Source organism: Prionailurus bengalensis, chromosome B2, assembly GCF_016509475.1.
Source record: "Prionailurus bengalensis isolate Pbe53 chromosome B2, Fcat_Pben_1.1_paternal_pri, whole genome shotgun sequence".
Classification (NCBI taxonomy): Eukaryota; Metazoa; Chordata; class Mammalia; order Carnivora; family Felidae; genus Prionailurus; species Prionailurus bengalensis.
This window is the reverse complement of record NC_057349.1, coordinates 24520076-24544058: the sequence shown is the minus strand read 5'-3', so window position 1 is coordinate 24544058 and position 23983 is coordinate 24520076. Positions and strand designations below refer to the sequence as shown.

The window sequence follows — 23983 nt, the reverse complement described above, 5'->3', positions numbered from 1 at the left end:
TCATTCCTATTTTCCCTGATCTATTTTGTAATTTGCCAGGCACTTTACTCAATCCTCACATGATTATATGAGATAAAAGATAACTCTATCCACCTTACCAATTAGGAAAGTGAAGAACCAAGGTTAAGGAACCTGACTGAGGTGTATAGCTGTTAAGTGGCAGAGCCTGGGTTCAGACTCAGTCTGGCCTTGGAGCCAGTGCCTGTAACTGCTGTGTCACCTAACAGTCCTCAAAGCTGGGTAAAGTCCTTTCCTTATGTACTGTGAAGGGTATCTACATGCCAACCAATGATTGTTCAGGATACAGTGGTGAACAGAACAGGCATGTCCCTTTCCTGAAGCTTTCACAGATAAAAATTACATCATTACAACCCTAAAGGTGAAGGGATAAAATGCAAGCAAGTAAAGAAGGTAGAAATGAGAATGGGTACAAGGGTTGGCAAATAAGGCTCAATACTCAGAGCTGTAAGAATGAGAGTAAGGATGGGGCACCTGGGCGGTTCAGTCCGTTGAGCATCTGACTTCAGCTCAGGTCATGATCTCACAGTTTGTGGGTTTGAGCCCTGCATCAGGTTCTGTGCTGACAGCTTGGAGCCTGGAGCCTGCTTCAGATTCTGTGTCTCCCTCTCTGCCGCTCCCCTTCTCACACTCTGTCTCTCTCTCAAAAGTAAAGATTAAAAAAAATTTTTTTTTAATAATGAGAGTAAGGGTGGTTGAGAGGGGAAACCACAAAGATCATTCGTTGCAAGCTGGAACAGAGTGAAAGCTGGAGTCCATTTTTGTATTCTATCAAAGGCATGTTCTAGTACTTTGGATAATGACACCAACTGTGTGGGATTTAGGCAAAATTCTGCTCTATGACAAGGGATCCTGGACAGTTAATTTTCTATTGCTGTGTTGATGCAGTTCCAGAAAATTCTTGGAAACTAAAAACTAAGCATGCTCTCTTTAACCTCTGCTTCTAAGCAAACTCCTTGAGCCTTATTCTTTGACTACAAATAGCACAAAGGAAACTGAGCTGCAGTTGCTGTCTTCAGCGTGTATTTGAATCGTCCTGAAAATTCACCTCACCGTCTGGATCTCATGTTATTTCATCTTATGGGGGGGGGGGGGGCAGGGGGATGCTACACAAAAATGTAATATCAATTGCCTTGGTGGGGGGCTGGGAGTGGGAACAGGCCTTTTATTTCTCATTTTCCTTTGGGTAACCTAAAAGTTTTAATCCTGTGTTACTTTTTTAATGTTTAAGAAAAACTCATTTGAATTCACCAACCATCAACTGAAAACCAAAGCACATGATCCCCACCAACCAACCCTGAGCATTTTGCATCAAGTTTTTCCTTCAGGTTTTTCAAACTGGGATCCAAGAACCACCTGCATTAAAATCACCTGGGAAGTTTACCAGGCAGGTTCCCTGGCCCCACTCTCAAAAGAGTCTGTGTCTGTGCACCTGCGGTAGAACCCAGGACTCAGCTTTTTTGTTTCCCTGATTCTGGTGCAGTAAGCTGTGTCCATCACATAGTTCCCCCTGCCTCCAATCCCCACACACTTTTTTAAATAAGAAACTTCAGCTGTTTGCGTTTCAACTAACCAGGGTTAAGACTTCCAGCAACAAAGAACTTTGGGGAAAAGTTCCACTAACAGATTTTGGCTGCTCTTGTGGATAGCAACCTTTTCTCATTTTACCTTTGACATTTTAAAACTACTTAGTCTGAGTGGAAGAGGGTTGTTTCATATCTACAACTATAGTTAGTCTCCAAGGGAACTGATCTTGCTTTCATGTATATGACCAAGGACCTGGGAAAGGAACATTTTTTAAGATTCACAGGAGGACCCAGGGGCTCTCGCATATTAACTTAACAAAATAGCAAGTATTTTAGCTTTTAATGGCCAAGCAAATACTCAAAAGATTGGTCAAAATGATAGACAAAGGAGATTTGTAGAGGCAGTAAAGGAAAGGAAAAAGGAACCAGAGTGGGAAGAACTAAAAAGAGGTAACTACACTCTTCAAACTATAATAGAACACAAAATATACCAGCAATAAGTTGATTATAGCATTCATTGATGATGGAATTACACTAGGAAACCATCACAACAAAAGAGAATATTCTTTTGAAAAGAACAGTTTACTAAGTGAAACATTCCTTTGAAACATAACATGCAAAAGATTGCCAAATATGTCAGTATGGAAGCCCTTGAATTTATATTTACACATCTCAGCAATGATTTTTACAAATTCCACTCCACATCACATCAAGTTACTCATGCATGTGTGTAATACTTGTATCTCGGAATGATGAGCCACGTTTTAGCCAAGCTTCTTGGAAACAGATTTGCTCACATTGAGATGTATGAAAGAAAAGTTATTTTTGGTCAATAGGTGAACACTTACCCTTAGCTGTAAAGGAAGGTGATAAACAGTTTAGCTTCTGAATATAGAATGGTCTGTTCAGTGCTATGTTTTTTTGATAAAGTTTCTTTTTGGTCCTTGGTACCTTAATTTCTTCTCTCTGATTTTCGGGGAAAGACAGAGGTATAGATGAGACTGGTATTGGAGACTTTGGTGGCAGACATCTTGTTGAGACCATTTTAACCAATGATTGAGTTGTTTGGGAAGGAGTAGGCTTGGTTGTGAGTTCCTGGCATGGATTTAAAATGGAGCTTTTGAGATTCCTAAAGTCATCACAAGTTGCAACCAATTGTTTGGTGGTGGATGAACTTTTTAGAGATGTTGGTCTAGAATTCCATTTATATTTGCCAGCATTGCTCCAATCCCATTTTGAAGCATTTTGTTCAAGCTTGCAAGATCCAGAATTGCTTTTTCTTTTTTCACGACTTTTATCTACACAAGTCGTCTGAAGACTCAAAGGGTCTGAAAGTTTGGGCTGTCTCACTTTGGGTATAGCTTTGGAGGAAGAGGGTCGTTCAGTAGCTGCCAGAGTACAGAAGGTAGTTTGTAGTCTGGGCCTCTCTTTTTGGATAGTCATGTGTTGCAATCTTTCCATTTCTAGTAAACGAGTTATCAGACGTTCAACAGAGCTTTCTGGAGGTTCTACTGTCACTTTCCAATTTTCAGATTTTGAAAGGGCTAATTTGTGCAAGTCCAGGGTATTGAAAGGAGAAGGGAGAAAATCAGGATATGGAAATACTTCACTTGGTTCCTCTGTGAAAGATTCCTCAACGTTTACTATTGTTTCTGGCTTTAAGTTCAGGTCCATCTTTTTAAAGTAGCTGAGCAAACTATCATTTGCTTTTTCATTTTCTGATAAATCACTTTCATCTGTTAAGTTTTCTTCCACACTGCTGTTTCCATATTTCAAGTTCCAATTTAAAGCAGGTAAAGTTTCACCACTATTGTTTTCTATAGTCGAACATAAATTAATATAAGGCTCATTTCTGTCCTTCAAAAAGTCTCCATCAGCATAGGGCCAGCAGAGAACTGATGGTATCTGCAGTCCAGGGTAAGAACCAACTTGCTTCTCAACTGAAGCACTTGTTACAAGTGAGTGGTTCACAGTAAAGAGCCTTATGGGATTATTGGTTACATTAAAGCCAGTTTCCACGGAAGATTTTCTGAAATCCCTTTAAAAAATGATTTAGTTAATGAATGGTTTGTTGACTGGAATTAAAATGCTATTAAAATAATCAAAAAGTAAAATTATCAAAGACTGGTTTAGTTTCCAATGGCCTATGTGTATCTATCTGTAACTGACAGATGTTAACTTCCAAATATGCTCAAGTACATAAAACTATATACATTTTTAAACGTATAGATTAGAATATTAACTGGATATCCCTGTGTGCATTCACAGGAAACTAGATCGTTATACCCACAAATGGCTGTGTCTATGAATGGCCACTGGGTTGAAAGTGGCTAATTAATCTATTTACCTATGAATAGATTGTATCTGCACTGATGATGTCTGAGAAGGGGGCTATCCAACTCAAACTGAAATTGCATTGACATGTTTATGACCCAGGATTAGATAAAAGGAAGCTCAAAGAATGTAATTAGGTTACTCAATAAAGCCTTCTACATTAGCCATTGTGGTCTAAAAAAAATTATGCCCATATAAAAGGAAACAAAACAATGTTCATCAAAAACTATCCCATAGTTTAAAAAAAAAAAAGAAAGAAAGAAAGAAAGGAACCATACAGGTAAAAAAAAAAAAATTATCCCATTGTAATTTTCACCTGGAAGTGCTCTTTTATTTTATGACTAATGCTTCTAGGTATTATATTAGAATGAAAACTGCATAAGAGCCAGGCCATGGAACACTGAGTTTAAAATAGTTCATTTTTTTTAAAGCTTACTAGAAGTTCTGACATTGAAAGAGTTGAAGCATTAATTGACATGTAAAGTCTCATTATCTTCTTGCTTCTTTTAATGCCAGTTTATATTAAAGACAGCAAAGTATTCTTGAAGGATTTTGAAAAATACTTCTATTTCTACAGAAAAGAGTAAAAATTTATTTCTTTAGCTAAATATTAGTTATACCAACTTGCCTTTATAAAACCACAGGAAAGTCTCCTGAAATCTACAATTGATGACAGACACAATCCACGTTGTTTAGTGAAAAGAGCATGGAATCTGGGAGTGGGGACCTAGGTTTGAATCCCTTTGCCACCAGTGATCAGAATGGTAAGGACAATACCGACCTTGAGGAGGTCTGAGAAGCCAATTACATGAACATACTTTGCAAAATGTTAAACCCTAAATAAAAAATATTACTTTTATTCTCTTCTTGATGGCATATTGAAGAGAAAAATCTCAGTAATAAACTATTTCATTGATCCTGGGCTTCCAACTCTGCAACATCTTAGGCTTTCCCAGTATAAATAGCAAATACCTATCAAACACATTGTTCTGCTTAGTCCCCAGGAGACAAGCACTTTTATTGTTTACCTTTTATGGGTAAGGAAGCCGAGGCAGAGTGGTTAAGGTCATACATGTGGTAAGTGGTAGAGCCAGAGTGGTGGGACCGGATGTTTGTAATCCTACCCACTGCCCTCTACTGACTCAGTTTATGTTTGCTCTGTGTTAGTGTGATACAATTCAATTCATTTCATTTGACCTCTTACCTTGAAATCCTTGTTCCCAGCTGAGTTCCTTCTAGTAAAAGTAGCCTTTCTATCCCCCCTCAGCACCAACATTCCCTTAGGGCATTAGTCACTAGGGTCCCTTTAGCATTTCTTGGATTCACACCTTGAATTTCAGCTTAGGGGAGTTTCATCCTGAGTCTCACAGAGGTAAAGTCCTCTGGGAGACTGCTATCAAGTGAGCCATACCCACTGTCAAAACTGGGCACAAAACTGAGGAACAGAACTCAGGATCTCCATGAAACAGCACACTGTGTGTAAAAGTGACTCAGGGTTCAATAAATGTAATCTCCACATAGTAGTACCCTGTGTTTGTAAGAAGCATTCTAGCTGGTTCTGATGCATGCTTAAGTTTAAGAACCAAAAATAAGTAAAGTCTGAGAAGTGATACACTGTAGTGCTAATGAGCATGAACCAAGCTCTTCTTACATCCTGTTTCTACCATTCCATTCATTGTATGACTTTGGGCAAGTTACATATCTTGTCGCCCTGACTCAGTGTTCTCATCTGTAAAGTAGGAATGCTGACACCAGTACCTCATACATAAGGGATGGAAATCATTCTTGCCCCATGGACTATTATTTTCCTATTACAGTTTATTTTCCCTTCGATGAGAAGCCCGAACTCTATCCATATAAACTCTCATTTAAGGGCACAGAAATTCTTAATTGCCCATACACTGATGATCTCTGTAGTGTAAGCCAGCCACTTCCTAGTTTAGGGTTTCTATAATTCCCCCGTATTTATATGCAATACTTTTTCTTCAGGTTGTTTTTCTTCCTAGTATCTAAGATGAATAGTTAACTCATTGTATTTAAATATATTTCACTTGGGGCGCCTGGGTGGCGCAGTCGGTTAAGCGTCCGACTTCAGCCAGGTCATGATCTCACGGTCCGGGAGTTCGAGCCCCGCGTCAGGCTCTGGGCTGATGGCTCAGAGCCTGGAGCCTGTTTCCGATTCTGTGTCTCCCTCTCTCTCTGCCCCTCCCCCGTTCATGCTCTGTCTTTCTCTGTCCCAAAAATAAATAAACGTTGAAAAAAAAAATTAAAAAAAAATAAATAAATATATTTCACTAATTTATGGGTTTATAAAAATAAATATTCTCTCACCTGTTCTCCATGTTACTTCCTTCGTTAAGAGGATAACTCCATAACTGAAACATCCCTTGCTTACTATTCTGATAACAGAAAAACCATGGACAACATTTTAGTAACTGAATGCATTAAAAAAAATACTTGAGGAGTATGATGAATAAAATCCCACCTGTGTTCTTTTGTGAGCATGCTCTGACAAATTAAGTTCTAGCATCAGTTGCTCTATTGAAATTTCCAAATGGTTCTATACAGCAGCAGAAGACTTTTAAACGCAAGACATCTCTGTTCCCTGCTCTTGTTCTAAGACTGTATAATTCTTGTTCTAACCAAGAATCATTTGTTTTTACTGACTTCAGCAGGAACTGGTATAATCTGTTGCAAGTACCAGCTAAACAGTGTTAACTAATAAGCCTTGAATATCATTAAGATTTACTGATAGTTAAGTGTTTTATATCCTGATCAAAAAAAGTAAATGAAAGATTAATTTCTTCACTACTTCAACTACTTAGTTGAAATGAACCATTTCAATTGCTTCAATAAATCTCAAGGGCTGAAACTACTTCTCTTTTGGCAATGTTAATTTCCATTTATGGTATTATTATATTGAAAAATACATAATAAAATATTAATTTAATGACCAGTTTGCAGCCCTATAGAACAGAAAAGGCTTTGACTTGTTTGAAGAACTCTACGGAAATGAAATTGATATTTTTAAAGAAAGAAATTTTTTGATGAGCATACATGTAATTTTAAAATAATGTTTTGTGAATTATTTAAAACCAAACATTTATCCTTACCTTGTTAATTGAACCTGAAAGAATGTGTATGGAAAAAATGACAATTAATAGTTACATAAAACTGGTTGCATTAAAAACAAACCCCCTTTAATATAAGTGGCTATTTGTATTACAAGTATGAATATAAATTTTTAATGTTTATAACTATAAATACACACATCTAGGATTTCTTACCACCTGTTGCACTATCCTTTCCAGGTGGGAGATTTTTATTTTCAGGAGCAGGTATTTCTGAATCCAAATTCCAGTGACACAAGTTCTAAAACAATATTTGTTTTAGGATAAAAACAATGTTAAGAACACTTTAATAAAAGCTCAAGTACATAATTTTTCATGTCTGTAGATAAAGTCTGACAAAAAGCACAAAGTTTCTTGACCCGTTGTCCCTCCTATAAGGACACTACCAGCATTTTTGAGAAGCAGGTAGTGTTCTCTTATCAAACTGTTAACAACTTGATGACACCCATTAGGAAATAGGCTTTTATAATGATTTATGGCTTCATTCCTATTTTGTTTTTTTTTTTTGTTTTTTTTGGGGTTTTTTTTGTTTTTTTTAAATTTTTTTACGTTTATTTATTGTTGAGACAGAGAGAGACAGAGCATGAACGGGGGAGGGGCAGAGAGAGAGGGAGACACAGAATCGGAAGCAGGCTCCAGGCTCCGAGCCATCAGCCCAGAGCCCGATGCGGGGCTCGAACTCACTGACCGCGAGATTGTGACCTGAGCTGAAGTCGGATGCTCAACCGAGTGAGCCACCCAGGCGCCCCTCTATTTTGTTAAAAATAATGACACACAGGTTTTCAAAACTGATTTTAAAAATACAATAAAATATCCAGTTCTGTGTGTCCCTGGTACACCATGGCACATTGGCCAAATTTTCTGTATCCGAACATGGGATCTGATATCCTATAAAATCTTTCCATCGACCAAAAAAAATTCTCTAATCCTCACATCGTACTCAACACTGACCAACCCACCAATCATTCTAGACTCCAGATATTGAAAAAACACTCAGGAAGTATTCAAAAGCAAGTCAAGAAATGAATAGGGGAAGATATTAATATGTACTGAATATTTTATGTTCCAGACATTGTGCTATGCCGGGGGGAGGGGGGGGGAATGTGGGGTGTGTGGAGAAGATTGTAACAATTTATCTTGGAACAGGCAAAATGAGGAGGTGGAATTTATTTATTTTTTTTTTTTAGTAATTTTTTAGGAGCAAACTCAGTTATTTCCTATCTCAAAATAAGAAAACCCTTTGTAAATTGAACTCTAAGCAATACACAAATAAAACATTAGGTGTCATCACAAAACTAAAAGAGGAACAGGGAGAATAAGCTTAAATACAGTCTGAGGATTTAACTGGCCCACAAGAAAATTATCTCCTGACAGGAAAGGTAGTTGAACATTGGGAAGGTAGCCTGCAGATTATCTTTCTCTGGAGGTTAATTCCCTGCTCCCTGAGATAACATGTAATTAGGTCTAGTCTCCTGAGAATCACCTGGGGACCTTTTTAAAACTAATACTTGAAAAAAAAATTACCACAAGTTCTGACTCAGTAGGATGAAGGTAAGGCTCAGTTATTTGTATTTTTAAAACCTCCCTGACAGATTATCAGGCTTCTTTCAGCTCTGTGATCCTGGTCCACTAATGCACATGAGAACATGTGAGAGAAACATCCTTACAGTGACACCTTAAAGGGAAGCTGTTAACTGTGGCTGAGGTCATCCAATACTATTACTATAGGAGCACCTGCGTGGCTCAGTGGCTTAAGCATGGGACTCTTGATTTTGGCTCAGGTCATGATCTCAGGGCTGGTGAGTTAGAGCCCTGTGATGTGCTCTGTGCTGACAATGTGGAGCCTTGCTTTGGATCCTCTGTCTCCCTCTTTCTCTGTCCCTCCCATGCTCACGCTGCACTCTCTCTCTCAAAAATAAATAAATTTATTAAATAAGAGATTAATATAACCCAATTTGTCAACTGGTAAGGAAAGCTATTAACTCCGCACGACATCAGCAGGATTGCAAACTCCTTACAGGTTGGGAACAATTAGGCTCTTTGATATCCCACCTGCCTTACCAACACTTTTCACAAAGTTATGTGTGAGAAGATTTTACAAGGTGAGCACGGCCTGATGGATCAAGGTGGCATCTTTCACGAAGTCCAATTGCAACAGGAAGCGTTTTGAGGTTTGGAGGGAAGCTGGTGAATTTCTCCTTCATTAAGAGAAATAACAATTTTCCCTTTGCTATTAGTGCAAGTTCCCAAGAGGAACATCCCACACAAACCGCTCACAATGACAAAGCAGCAGGGGTCTCAGCAGGAAGACTCAGCAGGAGCTCTGTCTTAGCAAAGCAGCTGCCTAACGCTCAGGTCACTGCCACAGGCCGTACCTCCTTCGAGATGCTGGATGCACGCAGGGTGGTGCCATTGTTCTCTCCATTTCTTCTTCCCATTTTGCATCTCTGTTTCCTTAAAATCCTACACAGGTTGTGGGACAGGCACAATAGATGGGTAAGGTATAACAGTGATTTTTTTTTTTCAAAGCTTGTGCTTTGGCTCCTCATCTAAAGGAGGTTACAAAAATGTTTAGAATGGAGGACAAAGGAACTATGAGGACAAGGAAGAGGTAACAATAGGAAATCAACCAGAAATAAGGTGCAAGCCAGACCAAAAAAAAAAAAAAAAAAAAAAAAGCACAGACAAAGCAAAGTCTAAAATCTAACTGACAGAAGATTAGGAAATTAAGGTCTTAAGTGAGAAAGGAAACATATCAGATAGAAAGATAAAATACAAATCAGAGGCGCAATTGCGTGGCTCAGTTGGTTAAGCATCTGACTCTTGATTTCAGCTCAGGTCGTGATCCCACAGTCAGTGGGATTGAGCCCAGTGTCAGGCTCAGTGCTGACAGCTCAGAGTCGGCTTGAGATTCTCTCTCGCCTCCTCTCTGCCCCTCTCTCACTTGCACTCTCTCTCTCTCTCAAAATAAATAAATACACTTAAAAAGTACAAATTAGAGGGGCACTTTGGTGGCTCAGTCCGTTGAGTGTCCAATTTTGACTCAGGTCATGATCTCACAGTTCGTGAGTTTGCGAGCCCTGTTGGGCTCTGTGCTGACAGCTCAGAACCTAGAGCCTGTTTCAGATTCTGGGTCTCCCTCTCTCTGCCCCTCCCCCACTCCTGCTCTGTCACTCTCTTTCAAAAATAAATTAACATTAAAAAAATAAAAAAAAAATTAGAAAAAATACATCAATTATCTGAAACTCATAAAACAGGGCCAGGAACTCTTTGGCTTTTCATTAGGCAAAACAGGTGCTCCATTTGAAAGCCGGATGAACCTTATAGCCCCCCCATGCATGGGTTGGGGACACTAGAAGGCCCAAAGGACCAAACACTATTTTCCATGCCCAACTATCATGGTTTCTAAGCCCACTACTGTATAAGGTAGAAGTATCTGAGAAGATAATAGACAAGACAATCACTGGGTTAATGTATGACTATGTGGAATCACAAATTAAAGCTACCGCAGTAATCAGTATATTTCTTAATCATTTACAATTTATTGTCTCCTAGAAGGAGAGGCAGATCCTGAAGAAATAGAAGAGTACAATTCAGGTATCGATCCACCCGCTCTATGCCAGGCCCTGGGATGGAACAATGAAGGAGGAGGAAGGAGTTTGCTGAATAGGTGGCACAGCCTGAGGACCCCCCAAGTGTGTGCCACGGAGTAGGGCCTGGGGTGCCTGGAAAAGGCTACCGCACCTGGAGGAGGGGCCAAGAGACAAGGAGGCCTTTGTGACAAAGCGTCGGCGAAAGGAACCTCAGGACAGGAAAGCAGGGAGAGAGGTTCAGGTGGGAGGCACAAAGCCCGCTAGTGAGCTACCCCACCTGACCCTTCCTTCCGGGGCCGGGGGTGGCTCCGTCCGGGGCACGGAGCAGGTGACAGCAGGTGGGGCTCGCGGGGGCGCCCCGGGCCGCGGCCTCTTACCCCATGGCGCCGCATGCCCACGTGTCGTTGTCGGCGTCGTCCCCGAAGGCGCTGCTGCCCCGAGGCCCGGGTCCCTCCGCGTGCGGGGCGAACAGCTTGACGGGCGGCCCCTCGGACTCGGCCTTCCTGCAGCGGGAGGACAGGGGGGGCAGCGGACGGCGGCTGGCCGCGAGCGCGACCCCCTCTGCGCTGGACGGCCTGCGGGGCGCAGGGGCCCAGGCCGGGCCCAGCGAGGCCAGCCTAGGCTGGGGCTGCGGCTCCGCAGGCCTCCCCAGCGGCCCGGTCGCCCGGCAACTACCATGGAGCGGGGGCGCTCGCGACGGCCCCGCGTTCCACCGGGGCCACCGGTATTCCGGGGCCGCGGGCCGGTCGGGGGCCGCCTGGACCCGGAGGCTTCTGGGGTCGCCAGGCCTCCAGCCCCTCGGGGCGAGCCGCGCCGCCAGGGCAGTGCCTTGAGTCCGGGCCCCTGCGCCCCTCCGCTCCTCCTCGCTGGCGGACAGGCGCATTCAGCCATCGCAGGTGGAGGGGCCGCCCCGAGGCTCCGCAAGGGCGGAGGTCACGGCCGCAGGGACTTCTCGGGCCTTCCTGGGCCCTGGCCCTGGCCCTGACCGCGAGCTAAGAGATCTCCGCAGGTCCCTGGCACCTGTTTGAATGAAGCCAGGGGGTCGGGCTGGCTAAATGTACGTATGTGCACGGATATATGTACAGTTCTATCCATGCTTATAATATGTAAATTTAATTAAAATGGAAGAAGGAAGGTATCCCCGCTGAGAGCAAGCCCACCTCTGGTGGTTCCAGATCAGTCATTGGTCTTACAACAGAAGAACAGAAGCTGATTTTTTTTTTCTATCTAGGATAAATGTAGATGATAGGAGACCAGTTTGGCCCTCCAAATGTGTATCTCTTACTTCAGTTCCATGAAATCAATGTGTGGGGTGGGAGAGGAAGGAGCGTGTATGCATATATATGATATGGATATATTATTATATGTGCAGTATTGTGTATATACATGTATAACAAATATGTAAGTGAATATTTACATATTTATGGCTGATATATGTGTATGAGTAAATGAATATTTAAAGATATATATGTATAAGTAACATATAATAATATATAAAGATATATGTGTATCAGTAAAGAATGTTTAAAGAAATCAGCAATATTCTTTATAAGAAAGCATTGACATTTGAGAAAGACGTTTTTGCAATCATTTGCTGATGATACTATTGCATTCTGTTGGGTTGAACATCCAACTATAGATTCGAACCCCAAAATGTTTCATTAAGCATCTAAATGCACTGGTTCTTAACATTTGGGGGGAAGAGATGTCATGCTCCTTTGAGAGTCTTCCCAGAAAATGCACATATAAACCAGATGTCCAACAGAATTTCAAGGGTTTGTCAGCTCTTGGAACTCCCACCTCCACCCCCTGCCCAGAGGTGTCTGTCTCCTTCTTCTGCATGTCCATTTTCCTCTCAGAAAGGCCTTTCCTGGCTTGGCTTTCAAGAAGCCTTCCCACCCACTTTACTCTTTCATAAGACCCTATTTTTATTCTTTCACTGTATGCCTCACAGTCTTGTTAATCTTGTGTGCTTTTCTATTGCCTGTCTCTTCCCATTGGAGTATAAAGCTCTGTGAGGGTGGAGACCTAGACTGTCTAGTTCACTGATCTACCCTATCACTTTAAAACTGTGCCTAGCACATAGTAGAAGGACAATAAATATAAGAGAATGAATTTCACATTGGCCTCCTTGGAAGTCTCCCTCTTAGGCTATGTCCTCCAGACTGTTTTCCATACTGCTGATATAAAACATAGACCTGCTCTAATGCCTTCCTAATCCCAAAGAATGAGGTTCAAATTCTGTAGCCAGGCTTTAAGAATCTGCTTATCACTCCTGGTGCCTGCATGTCCAACACCTCAGACATTTTGCAGTTTTCTTAAACACTCTCTTTCTGCATCATTTTTCTTTTTCTTTAATAGTTCCTCCTTTTATTTCTCCTCCCCCTTTTACCTGCCTAGTTAAGTCCTACCCATATAAATCTAGTTCACAAATTATCTTCCTTAGCCCCTCAGGAAGAATAAATTGCTACCTCTTCCAAGATTCTTCATTTGGGTTATTCTGATTTGCTTACAATTCCCTACTCACTGTTACATTCTAATTCTTTATTTCATTCATATCTCAGTCACTATCTTTTCAATGCCTTAAAGACAAGGCCTGGACTTATTCTATCTGGCCTGGTCCCTGGCATATAGTAGGCATGCAATAAATATTTGAATCAATTTAATTACTCCACAAATAACATTTGCTAGAAATAACACTTGCTAGGATAGGGTTCCCATGTGGCAGGCATAAGGCTGAACATTTTATATAGATTATATAGATTAACCAATTTAATACTTTTAATAACACGATGGGAATAGTTATTCCTATTTTATAAATTGGTAACCTGAGCCTTAAATATATTGTTTTCCCAACTTACAATTATTTTAAAAATAGTGAATTGGGTAAATATTTAAGTCCAGATACTCCCAGATGATACTTTCTACAAATATATTTAGCTGGGAAATTTTTTTTTCTGCTGTCGGGATAGAAGACAAAAATGATGTGTGTATATGTGCACGTGGGCATGCACGTCACTTTTCTAGCTCACACATCTCCTGTCTTCCTTGGTTTATGTTTGTTTCTGTGTTTTCCTTTTGTTTCAGAACATGAATTGCTTCCCGATCCCTTAAGCTCCCTCAGATTTGTCATCCTTAAATACATCCTCTAAGATTCTTTTTTTTTTTTTTTCTTGACAGGACATATTCCTAAAAACCTTCTTATCAATTTGATTCCTCCCCCTTTCTCTGGAGATTCTTTTAATGCTTTGACATTAGCATAAAAATCATGCCCCCCCAATCACTTGTTGAATTGATAGTTTTTAGTACTACAGGTTTATAACTATAGTGACAGCAAAGTCCCTGGACACTATGTGGGAGCCCCAGTCTAGGTGGCGAGGAGACAAGAGAAAAAGTGTGAAATGATGTGCCAGTGTGAAATCTAAGGGAAACAGCTAAGAGAATCACACCCTCTCCAAACCCTTCAGTCTGGTTTGGCTCTAGTCCTGCCTTGAGAGCAAGGGGATTTGTTGGACAGGGGATTGTTTTCCATAGTAGCTCTGATGCAGCTCTAACATCACTCCTTAGCCCAACAGAGTGCATTTTCCTTATAGGCCATCCCAAGGCCACTCCGGGAATTCAGATTTTAGTGGCAGCATCAGACTTGCCTTACTTTAACACTTCTTTAGCTAATCCAGTGAAGGAAGGTAAGGGAGATGTTCTATGTCTCATGGCATTTAACAAGCTCCTACATTCATTGCAATGGAGGTGGTCTGAATTGGTGGAAAGAAGGAACGCCTTGGGCCAATCACTTGGCGGGTAAGCATGGCTTGCTGGTCAAGTCAGTTTCTCCTACTATGACAAAAGTGACAATTTTGACCAACAGAAAACTATTTTGGAAAGCCCTTTAACATACATTCCTTTTTGTCGTCCAGAGTTATGTAAAGAGATGTCAGTGACAACACTGCTTAGCTTCTAATGATTCTTCAGGGAAACCCTTCTATTTCCATTCACCTCTTTCAAGACCTTTCATATTTTTACATTACTCATGTATTTGCCTCCACTTCCCTTTATTCTTCCCTGCTGTATGGTCAATGTCACAGCTGGTTATTTACTGCAGTGGAATCTTGTTCAGTGTAATTATGTAAATATTTTCAGAAAGTCAAGGCCATATTTTCTAATTAGTAATATGCATTTTTGTTCCCAAGTACATAAGAGGCTATTCAGTGGGAAACATTTCAATTCAATTCTGGGCAATTTGTATTTAGTGTATGATTTAGATAACTAGTCCTTTGCTTCTCCTTTTCTCCTGCTTTCCCAGCTCCTGCTTTCTGTTTCAGCCATAGCCAATTATATTCACCCCAACTTAGGACTCCATTTCTGTGAGCATTTACCTTAAATGTCCTAACTTTCTTGGATTTGTCTAATTCCTTTTTAGGAAATAATGTATAAAAATATTTTTTTGGTTAGAAGTTGCATTTCTCTTTTAAAAATTAACCTTGAACCCTTTGCTCCCTTATGTGGGAGACCACCATTTTGTTGCAAAAACATAAAAAATCTTGTTTAGGACCTATTTCTTCTTAGAACAAATATGATAGTGATCCATAGGGATATATTTCCAAAAGCTAAGCACGTACCTTCGCAAATTCTACACCTGTATATGTTGCAGCCCATACTGTTGAATAAATTCTCAGTCATATATGTCTACCTATATTTAGATTTTCCTGCAAGACTAGATTTCTGCAGTTTGCATAGCTTTATGGCTTCCTGTCCTTCAGATGCCTATGCTCTTAGCCTTGTATCCCAAATGTACTTTGAATGTTTAAGTTTCCGGAGCAGGACTTACTTTCTGGTGCCAGGAAAGTTGTCGCGTAGGTCCTCATTCTGGTAGCCGGAGCCCTCCCACCTCATTTGCTTTGAACGGAACACTCTCTTTAGAACGCTTTCTTTAAGAAACTTGGAGATGATCTTTTCCCTTTGAACATTACTGAATATTTTGCCTTCTGGAAGCCAGCTGATCTTGTCACATCCACCATGGCAGAGGGGAAGGGGAAGGTGTTCGGGAGACACAACAGCCCTCTTTGGAACAAAAAAAGGAATTACCGTTTACCTAAAAGTCATGAAGAAGAGATCAGCCTAACTAGAAAAACAACGCAGCATCCTGCAGGTGCTGTGCTGTGGGATCAATTTAGTTAATAATACAGTGCTACTACCTGAGAGGCACGGCTGGCCCTTCATAGCAACTCATTGTCACAATAAGAAAGAAAGAGAGCACTGGCTTAGGAACATTCTCTCTCATCTTTCTTTTGAGAAAATAATCATATATTACAAATGTGGTTTTGGAAATGTAGATTTTTTGGCCATGGAAGAACAGAATTGGAAATAAACCGAATTCAAAACAAGATACAAACTAGAAGGATGTTTCATCAGAGGACATTAGTTCTGTAGGGTGAGACCTGGCTGGCTGAGATCAAGATCACACAGCTAGTCAACAGCAGTGGGGCACCAGCCTCCGACTGCTGACCCTGATCCTGAATGGTATTCTTTCCCTGCACCACACATAGAGTGAATGAGATGGATTCCTTGAAGCAGTCTTATCCATTGCAGAAGACATTTATCCATCAGAGAGTTTATTTAAAAATAAAATATAATCCCGTGGCCTACTTCTGATTTCAGCCAAGGTAAATAAGCCAAATAACTGGAAACATTCCATCAGTTGCTATTTAGAGCAATGATTAAGAACATATGGTGGGGATGAAAGGTATAGTACAGGGAATATAGTCAATGGTACTGTAACACTAATATATATATATATATATATATACATATATATATATGACATATAGTCAATGGTATTGTAACACTAATATATATATATATATATATATATATATCAACTTACATGCAATATATCACTTCCTTGGCCTGTAGAATAGCTTAAAACATGGTTCGTTCTTTTCTATTTATATAAATAATATTTAGTGTAACATATTCAAGTTTGCTTGGAAGAAAGAGGTCTCCACCTATCAAAATATCCTACCCCCCTCACTTCCACAAGCTCCCTTCTGTCTCCAAAAACACCCATGAAATCATGAGAATCACATTATATTCAAGTGATTCTGATTCTCTAACATATTTTAAATATATTCAAAGTAAACCCTTTTTTTTTAAAGCCTTACTCTTTAAGTTTGCAAATTAAAAATTAATTTGAAAGTTCAGAAATAAAATTTTGTATCTTCTGCTCTGGGCAGTAATGTATGACATGATATAACCATGATGCTACTGTGGTCCTGACCAAGGGCTTTGAAGTTTGGTAAGAAGCTGGCAAGCACTACCAGCTGGCTCGTAGCGTGCTTGGCTCACATGGATCTCCTCATTTCTGATCACTTTGCAGTGCGGTTACCAGCCAGTTCATGGGATACAGCAAAGTGGTGACCCTGGCTCAGGTGGCGAAGCATACTGAGGTTAAGGAGTAGCTAGAACAACCCTAACTGTTTGCATTTTGGCCTCAAATCTGGGAGGAGTTCTTGACACCTTCTACCTTGCTCAGGGCTATGCTATCAGCTATGGTGGGTCAAGATCATTTAGTACTTCTGCTCTGGGTCCACAGTGAGGACTGGCTTCTGCCAGTAAAGCTAGAATGGAGCATTTGGTTGACTCTGTTCGGATAAGAGAATAAGAAGCAGGTTGGCCTCCTACCTGTGTTAATCTGGACATTTCCTCAGTTGTGGACAATGAAGCTCTTCGCTCAGTTAAGCTTGAGGACTGTATGGAGGTAATCGCTTTCCCTCGGGGCCTAGTAGGTCTGCAGAGTCTCAATTATGTACACACAGGCCTCCATGAAGTGCCAGATGGAAAATCAACACTGGATGTGTGCACAGTGGCTTCCCCTCTTGCCTTTAGGAAAGTACTCTGTTTGCCTCAGCTGTTGTCCACGTTCAGACAGGAAATGAGTTTCTGCCTGAAATCCCCATAAGAGTTGGCAAGATCTTTTTGAGAGGCTGATTTCCTCTGGTTTGAAGATAGGATGAGCATTCAGGGTTCCAGGCTAAGATCTGGGCCATTGTGACTCTCAGAATGCTAAGTGATCTGAGACCAGAAAATAGATTCTGTGATACCTTCTCCGAGATGGAGGAAAGCGGGGAGAAAGAACAACTGTGGGGCACTCTACCCTTCTGATTCCTTATTTGTTTTTCTCTGTAACTCAGTGGGTCATCATGGGGACAGCCAAGAACAACCACACTGTACTGAAACTTCCCCTCCTTGACAAACCCAAGACACAGAAAAACTATGCCCAACCTGAGGTTCTGTGTCACACCTTTGAGACCCTGTCTAACCTTCACAAACTGCTGCCAAATCATATGATGGAGACACTCTACTTCTACAAGAGGGAAGAGGACAAACAAAATTGTATGTGGGCAGAGGATGGGCATGAACTCTGTTTAGTAAGCATACACTTCGTCTTGGTGTAAAACTGCCTCTACATTTATTTATTTATTAAATATTTTTATTTATTTTGAGAGAGAGAGCAAGCAGGGGAGGAGCACAGAGAGAGAGGGAAAGAGGGAATCCCAAATTGGCTCTACACATCAGCACAGAGCCTGATGAGGGGCTCAAACTCACAAACTGTGAAATGATGACCTGAACCGAAATTGAGTTGGTCTCATAACTGACTGAGCCACCCAGCCACCCCCTGCCTCTGCTTTTACCATGACTAAGAACTGACTCTTTATATGGCAGGTGTGGTCAGTCCTTGGCATGCTGATTATGCTCTGGGGGTCCATGCTCTCTGAGCTCCCTTCTTCCCTTTCGTTTATTGGACTGGTCTTTTATGAACCAAGTGAGGTCTGTCACTGTTCTTCAGGCAAAGTCTACCTCTGGGATGATGGAAAGTGGATTAAGTGGGAAATAATCTCTAAATTTACAGGTTCAGATTTGATTTGAAGATGAGTAAGGGAATGTCCAAGTTGAAGGTCAGGCTTCGAAGCTTATTCCTTTGCTCTATTTCCTGGTGTGCCTTCCTCCTACTGTTCCACCCCACAGAGAAGCCGGATATTCCCTCTCCCTCCCGCCCCACCCTGCCACCAAGGATTATAAATACCCCTCCCTTTCTGGAGTTTGGAGCAGCCCCCAGTCCTGGAATTCTCTCAGAGCTGTTTATAACTGGACTGATTTGCAGAATTGGGTGGGGCCTGCCTCCTGAAGTGTTTGTTCCTGCTTCAGTGAAAGACAAAGGTAGCTGGTAGCCACTTGTGCCCATGGATTTAGAAAGGAAAATAGCAGCTGCCACAGTGCTTAAGACACAGTCCTGGGGAGGAAGGTTTAATGGCAAATTTGTCCATTTATATTCTGGTTAGTCCCAAGTCCCTGAATGCACAGTATTGTGAATTGATCCCAATTTCCAGATTACACTAAAGATTATATAAAAATAATCAAGGAAAGTAAAAGCAACCTCCTAGAGTAGATAAATATAGATAGACAATTCACAAGATGAAATACAAATTACCAATAAGCATGAACGCTGTTCAAACACTCTGGTAGTCAAGGAAGTAAAAGATAAATCAAGGCAATATTTTTTTAGGCCATCAGACTGGTCAAGTTTTAAAAGATCAATACTGGTGAACATGTGGGGAAATTAATGCCCTCATAATCATTATTAGAATGCTTTTTTGAAGATAATTTGAAAGTCTTTGCCGAAATTTAAAATGTATGTTACTGCCTTATTAAATGAGTTGACTTGGCAAAGAATAAGTAGAAAATAATTTTCTTTTTTGTCATGGTTTCCCCTGTGACCATTCTGTTTCCCTTCAGTCATCATGTTTGGGTAAAATTACAAGCAGATCTCATAGGTTTCCTGGTCATATTCTGTTTAATACATTCTCCAGACCAGTTTTCTCAATGACTGGTACCAAACCAAAAAGTAGGAAATGGGAGGAAGTTTGAAGCTTTTGTATATTGTTTTTAATGCTTAAGAAGCTACCTTTCTTGGTTAATTCACAGCTTTTACCCACAGATACTTTGGGAGGTTGCTTAGTTGGATGCAGTGAGGGGCAGGGAAAGCAGGAAGAGTGGATTCCACAGAAGGAGCGGGCTCCGGGAGGAGATGAGCGGGGCAGCTCTAGAAGAGGCGCACATGCGTGCATGTGTGTGTGTGTGTGTGTGTGTGTGTGTCCTGTTCATGTGCCAGATGGAGACTTTTGTGTGTGCCTTAAAGACAATTCTGAGGTGTAAAAGCAACAAGTCATTTTAAAGCCTCCAGTTTTAAGTTACCTATTTTCTACTGTGTCTGGTACACACACACATTGGCTTGTGTACTGGTTTATATATATTATCTATGCTGATTTGTATTGTGATTACAAACTCATCCATCCATTCTTCAAACCATCCACCCATCTAACATGTACTGCATTCCACACATTAAAATAAGAAATTGGGGCATCTGGGTGGCTCAGTCAGTTAAGCATCTGACTCTTGATTTCAGCTCAGGTCATGATCTTACAGCTGTGGGATTGAGCCCTGCATTGGGCTCTGTGTTGGGCATGGAGCCTGTTTGACATTCTCTCCCTCTCCCTCTGCCCCACCTGCCTCTCTGTCTCTCTCTCTCTAAAAAAAAATAAGAAATCAAAAACCATTCAAAGCAACTCACAGTCCAATATATCTAATTTTCATCTATAAATTTATAATCAATATCATTTTATTTCCAATAATTTCTGGAGGCATAACTATACTTTCTGTACTTTCTTTCAAAACCAGGGAACTTGCTTATAATTTCAGATAAGGCTGGCAGTAAGACTTAAATATTCAAAGTGAGTTCTGAGTTTTTATCTTATTTTGGTGTGCAGTGCTAAATATAAATTTTATGCTGGAGAATATGAGAATTTGTTATATTTGTTAAATGTTATCCTTTCTAATTCATCCTTGATTACTTACTTTTGAGGCAGTTTAGAATACCAAAGTATGTGTACACAAGACAATAAAAAACAATTCATTTAAGGCAAAAATTATTTTTAGCTGGATGTCATCAAATACCTGAATTGGGTTTATTATTTCAGTCAAATACTACATTTTGCTTCCAGGAGTACCTGGGTGGCTCAGTTGGTTGAGCCTCTGACTTCGGCTCAGGTCATGATCTCACAGTTCATGGGTTCAAGCCCTGTATCAGGCTTTGTGCTAACAGCTCTCAGAGTCTAGAGCCTGCTTTGGATTCTGTGTCTCCTTCTCTCTCTGCCCCTCCCCTGCTCACTCTCTGTCTCTCTTTAACATAAATAAACAGTAAAAAAATATAAACAAATAAATTAGCTTCCAAATTCTGACAACCAAAGCAAACCATGCTATTCCTATCATTAGAGTGTAAGGGCTTCTGAGTGCGGCATCCCTGCCCCCGCCCGCCATGGGATCCTGAGCTAAAACTGCTTCTAGGAGCAGTATGTGAATGCTATCTGGGCCAGGCCTGAGACCACTGGGCAGGAGCCCCAGATTCCTGTTTTTTACTCACTTGGAATGATTTGCAGTCCTCTGAAGATTGATCTATTAATCATTACATCATTTAGATTGCCAAGAGATGGCCTCTTGAGTCAATTCTTGGTTCTTTGGAGTCTGTGCCAATTACCCTGTCTGGGACGGCCCATCAGTGGTTCAGTCCGAGAAACAACAGAGGCTGGCTGAGTTGGGAACTAATTTCTATGCAGGGTCACCCTGAATCACTGGGGCTCAGTTTCTCTTCTTGCATTAGGTTGATCACGGCACTCTTATTTTCTAATACACCCAGCTGCATTGCAGAGCCACTCACAGTGTAGCTGGCAAACTGGTTTTGGTTCTCAACTTGTTACCAGTTGGCAAAGAGAGAAGCTTACACTACAGTGTATGTATGGTGGTATGTCACCAAATCCACCATGCAGTTCTACTGACTTCCTTTCTTTCCCTCCCTCTCTCCCTTCTTCTCTCCCTCCTTGCCTCCTCCCTCCCTCCTTCCCTCTCTTCCTTTCTTTTGGTAGCAGGACTGTTTTGATGACGGAAGCAGTATACTGAATTATATTCTAGCACAAGCTCTTTGTCCCACCGCAGACGAGAGATTTGGTTAGGGGCCAAACAAGGGCAACGTGAAGTGGTGGATGTGATGTAAATACAGGGTATGGTTAATCTCTCTGAAGATTGAAATAATGGAACAGTAAACTGCCATTAATTTGAGAATCACACACAAATTACTTAAACAAACTTCAATATTTGTGGTGGTACCAGCACATTGGTTTGTTCATTCATTTGTTTATTTGTTGTGCATCTATTAGATGTCTAGGACCAGACTAAGGTCTGAATGTCGCTCAAGTAATACTTTTGTAGTGAAGGAATGGCAGAGCTCAATAGCAATTATTAAATGGTATAAATATTCTTTCTCAAACTAATGCCATGTTACTCTTGCTATGCAAAGATGGAAAGGAACACTGAATCGTATGAATGTTTATTCTATTACTAGGTCGGAATTCTGAATTCTCTGGCTTAGAAAGGATCTTAGCAAGACATCAGTTTCCAAAAGAGATTAATCTGACTCCCAATCCAAGTAGCATGCCCCTGTGGAGAAGAAAATGCATCAACAATGCAAATCGTGGGTGGAAGAAATGTCAATTGTGGAATAAAAGCCTTGAGGAACCTCCGATGTCAACCATAGTTGTCAGGTAGGCATCTACTTTTAGTGTGATCACAAACTCTTCATGCCTTAGCCAAAAAATGTCTTAATGTGCTCTTTGAGATGTATGATGAGCATGAAAACAAGCATTGCTATGTATAAAAGCATATAAGCCCCATTTTCTCAGAGACAAAACTCATGGAGACAAAATTCTGAGAGAGAGAGAACTCACAGAGATAGGAGGTGTGTGGGTCTCCCATGGGCCATTGCATTTCACGTTAGTAGGCAGACATCTAGCCGGGCTGGGCTGGCATTGTTGGGTGAGGGACTCGACTACAGAGCTATGGGGCTTTTATGCTGCATGAGTCAGGAAGCACCAGCCCACCCCTAGCATGACTAGTGGCCTAGGATACAATAGTATAAATAGTGGAACCTTAGCGTTATCTGTATAGTGTGCAGGTTTTACACTGACAGAAATGGGAGCCGTTTCAGGGTCTTAAAAATAAGGGCAATACAATCTCATCTGAAACCTCCCTGGCCCCTAGGGGGACCAGGGGGGAAGCGGAGAGGGATGGTAGGTCTCAGACCGGTAGTAACAGTGGGGATGTAGAATTGGTTGGATTTTGGCACTTAAAGTTATAAGCTTTGGTTTCCTTGGAAAATTATCTTTGTTGGTACACTTCCTTCCCTGATAATGCCAGACAGAGGATGTTTCCAGATTTGTTTCTTCAGTATTGCTGCATGTATTGCTATACAATACCTAATAAGTGATTTCTACATGTAGCACTTAGTAGGTATTCAAAAAATGTTGTTGCCAGGCTGACAGGAGAATATATGATTTTCTATAAAGACAGAGTTCTCTCTGCTTTGAAGGTAACAGACAGGGAGAGATTTCCAGCTCATGAATTTTACCTGTACTGGAAGCTCCCACTTGGAAAGAATTTCCTTGTCTACATTTTTCCCCCCAATGTCCTCAGTGGCATAACTTGACAATTGGATTTAAAAATCCATTTTTAATGAAGGCAAAGATATGTTATAAAAGAATTAGAATGATGGTATTTTCTTCTTGAACAATACAAGGCACTAAACTTGTGTTAGATTAAGGATAGAAGCTATTTTAAGTGATGATTCCTGATTACTCAAGTTAGGATTATTTGACCATACTTTGGAGGCCTATAAAGAAAGAAAACAACAGTTTATACACCTCAATTTCAGGCCATAATATCTTGATGTGAACTAATATATTTTACTTTACATCCTACTTTGTTTGGTTTCTGAAAAATATAGCCAGATTGTTAGAACATAAGAAATGACATATTTATTCATATTTTCTTCTACAAACATTTATTTGCTTTTCTTAAAAACTAGGACTGGTAAAAGCAGGCATCTTTTCATTGTTCTTAATGTCAGGAAAAAATAATTCAGTATTTTGTTGGCTATTGGTTTTTGCAGGTTACTTTTATCAGTTGGAAGAAGTTCACTACTGTTGTTGGTTTGCTTAGTTTTTGTCATAATGGATATTGAATTTTGTCAAATGCTTTCACTATATCCACCGACTTGATCATATTTATCTTTTCTATTAATATGGTGAATTATATTGTTTTAAAAATATTTTATCATGGTAGAATGTACGTAAAATGTTCTATTTCCCCCATTTTTAAAGTGTACAGTTCAGTGGCTTTAAGCACCTCTACACTGCTGTGCAGCCATCACACCATCCATATTTCCAGAACATTTTCATCTTCCTAGACTGAAACTCTGCACCCATTAAACACTAACTCC

At 40.6% G+C, this 23983-nt stretch overlaps 2 protein-coding genes across 5 annotated transcripts in view; one reads left to right on the top strand and one right to left on the bottom strand.

Annotated features, from left to right (window-relative positions):
• FAM217A (family with sequence similarity 217 member A) overlaps nt 1-17621 on the bottom strand; it is a 30478-nt gene extending 12857 nt beyond the window's left edge. Inside the window, exons 1-8 of one of the 3 annotated variants that reach the window (XM_043590915.1) lie at nt 17281-17621; nt 15428-15660; nt 10980-11105; nt 9385-9472; nt 7169-7250; nt 6992-7005; nt 6210-6277; nt 2393-3582 (exon numbers count right to left, since the gene is read on the bottom strand). In XM_043590915.1, the coding sequence (XP_043446850.1) occupies nt 2393-3582; nt 6210-6277; nt 6992-7005; nt 7169-7250; nt 9385-9472; nt 10980-11105; nt 15428-15660; nt 17281-17298 (1819 nt within the window). In that variant the 5' untranslated portion in view covers nt 17299-17621. Of the gene's footprint in view, nt 1-2107; nt 3583-6209; nt 6278-6991; nt 7006-7165; nt 7251-9384; nt 9473-10979; nt 11106-15427; nt 15661-17280 lie in introns of those variants that run through there. The other 2 variants (XM_043590913.1, XM_043590914.1) reach the window with 2 other exon arrangements.
• Nucleotides 17622-17688: 67 nt separating this feature from the next.
• The window catches only part of CB2H6orf201 (chromosome B2 C6orf201 homolog), a 25813-nt gene continuing 19518 nt past the window's right edge, over nt 17689-23983 (top strand). For both annotated transcript variants that reach the window (XM_043590919.1, XM_043590918.1), the window contains exons 1-2: nt 17689-17991; nt 22052-22250. In XM_043590919.1, coding sequence (XP_043446854.1) covers nt 17799-17991; nt 22052-22250 — 392 coding nt within the window. In that variant the 5' untranslated portion in view covers nt 17689-17798. The remainder of the gene's footprint in view (nt 17992-22051; nt 22251-23983) is intronic.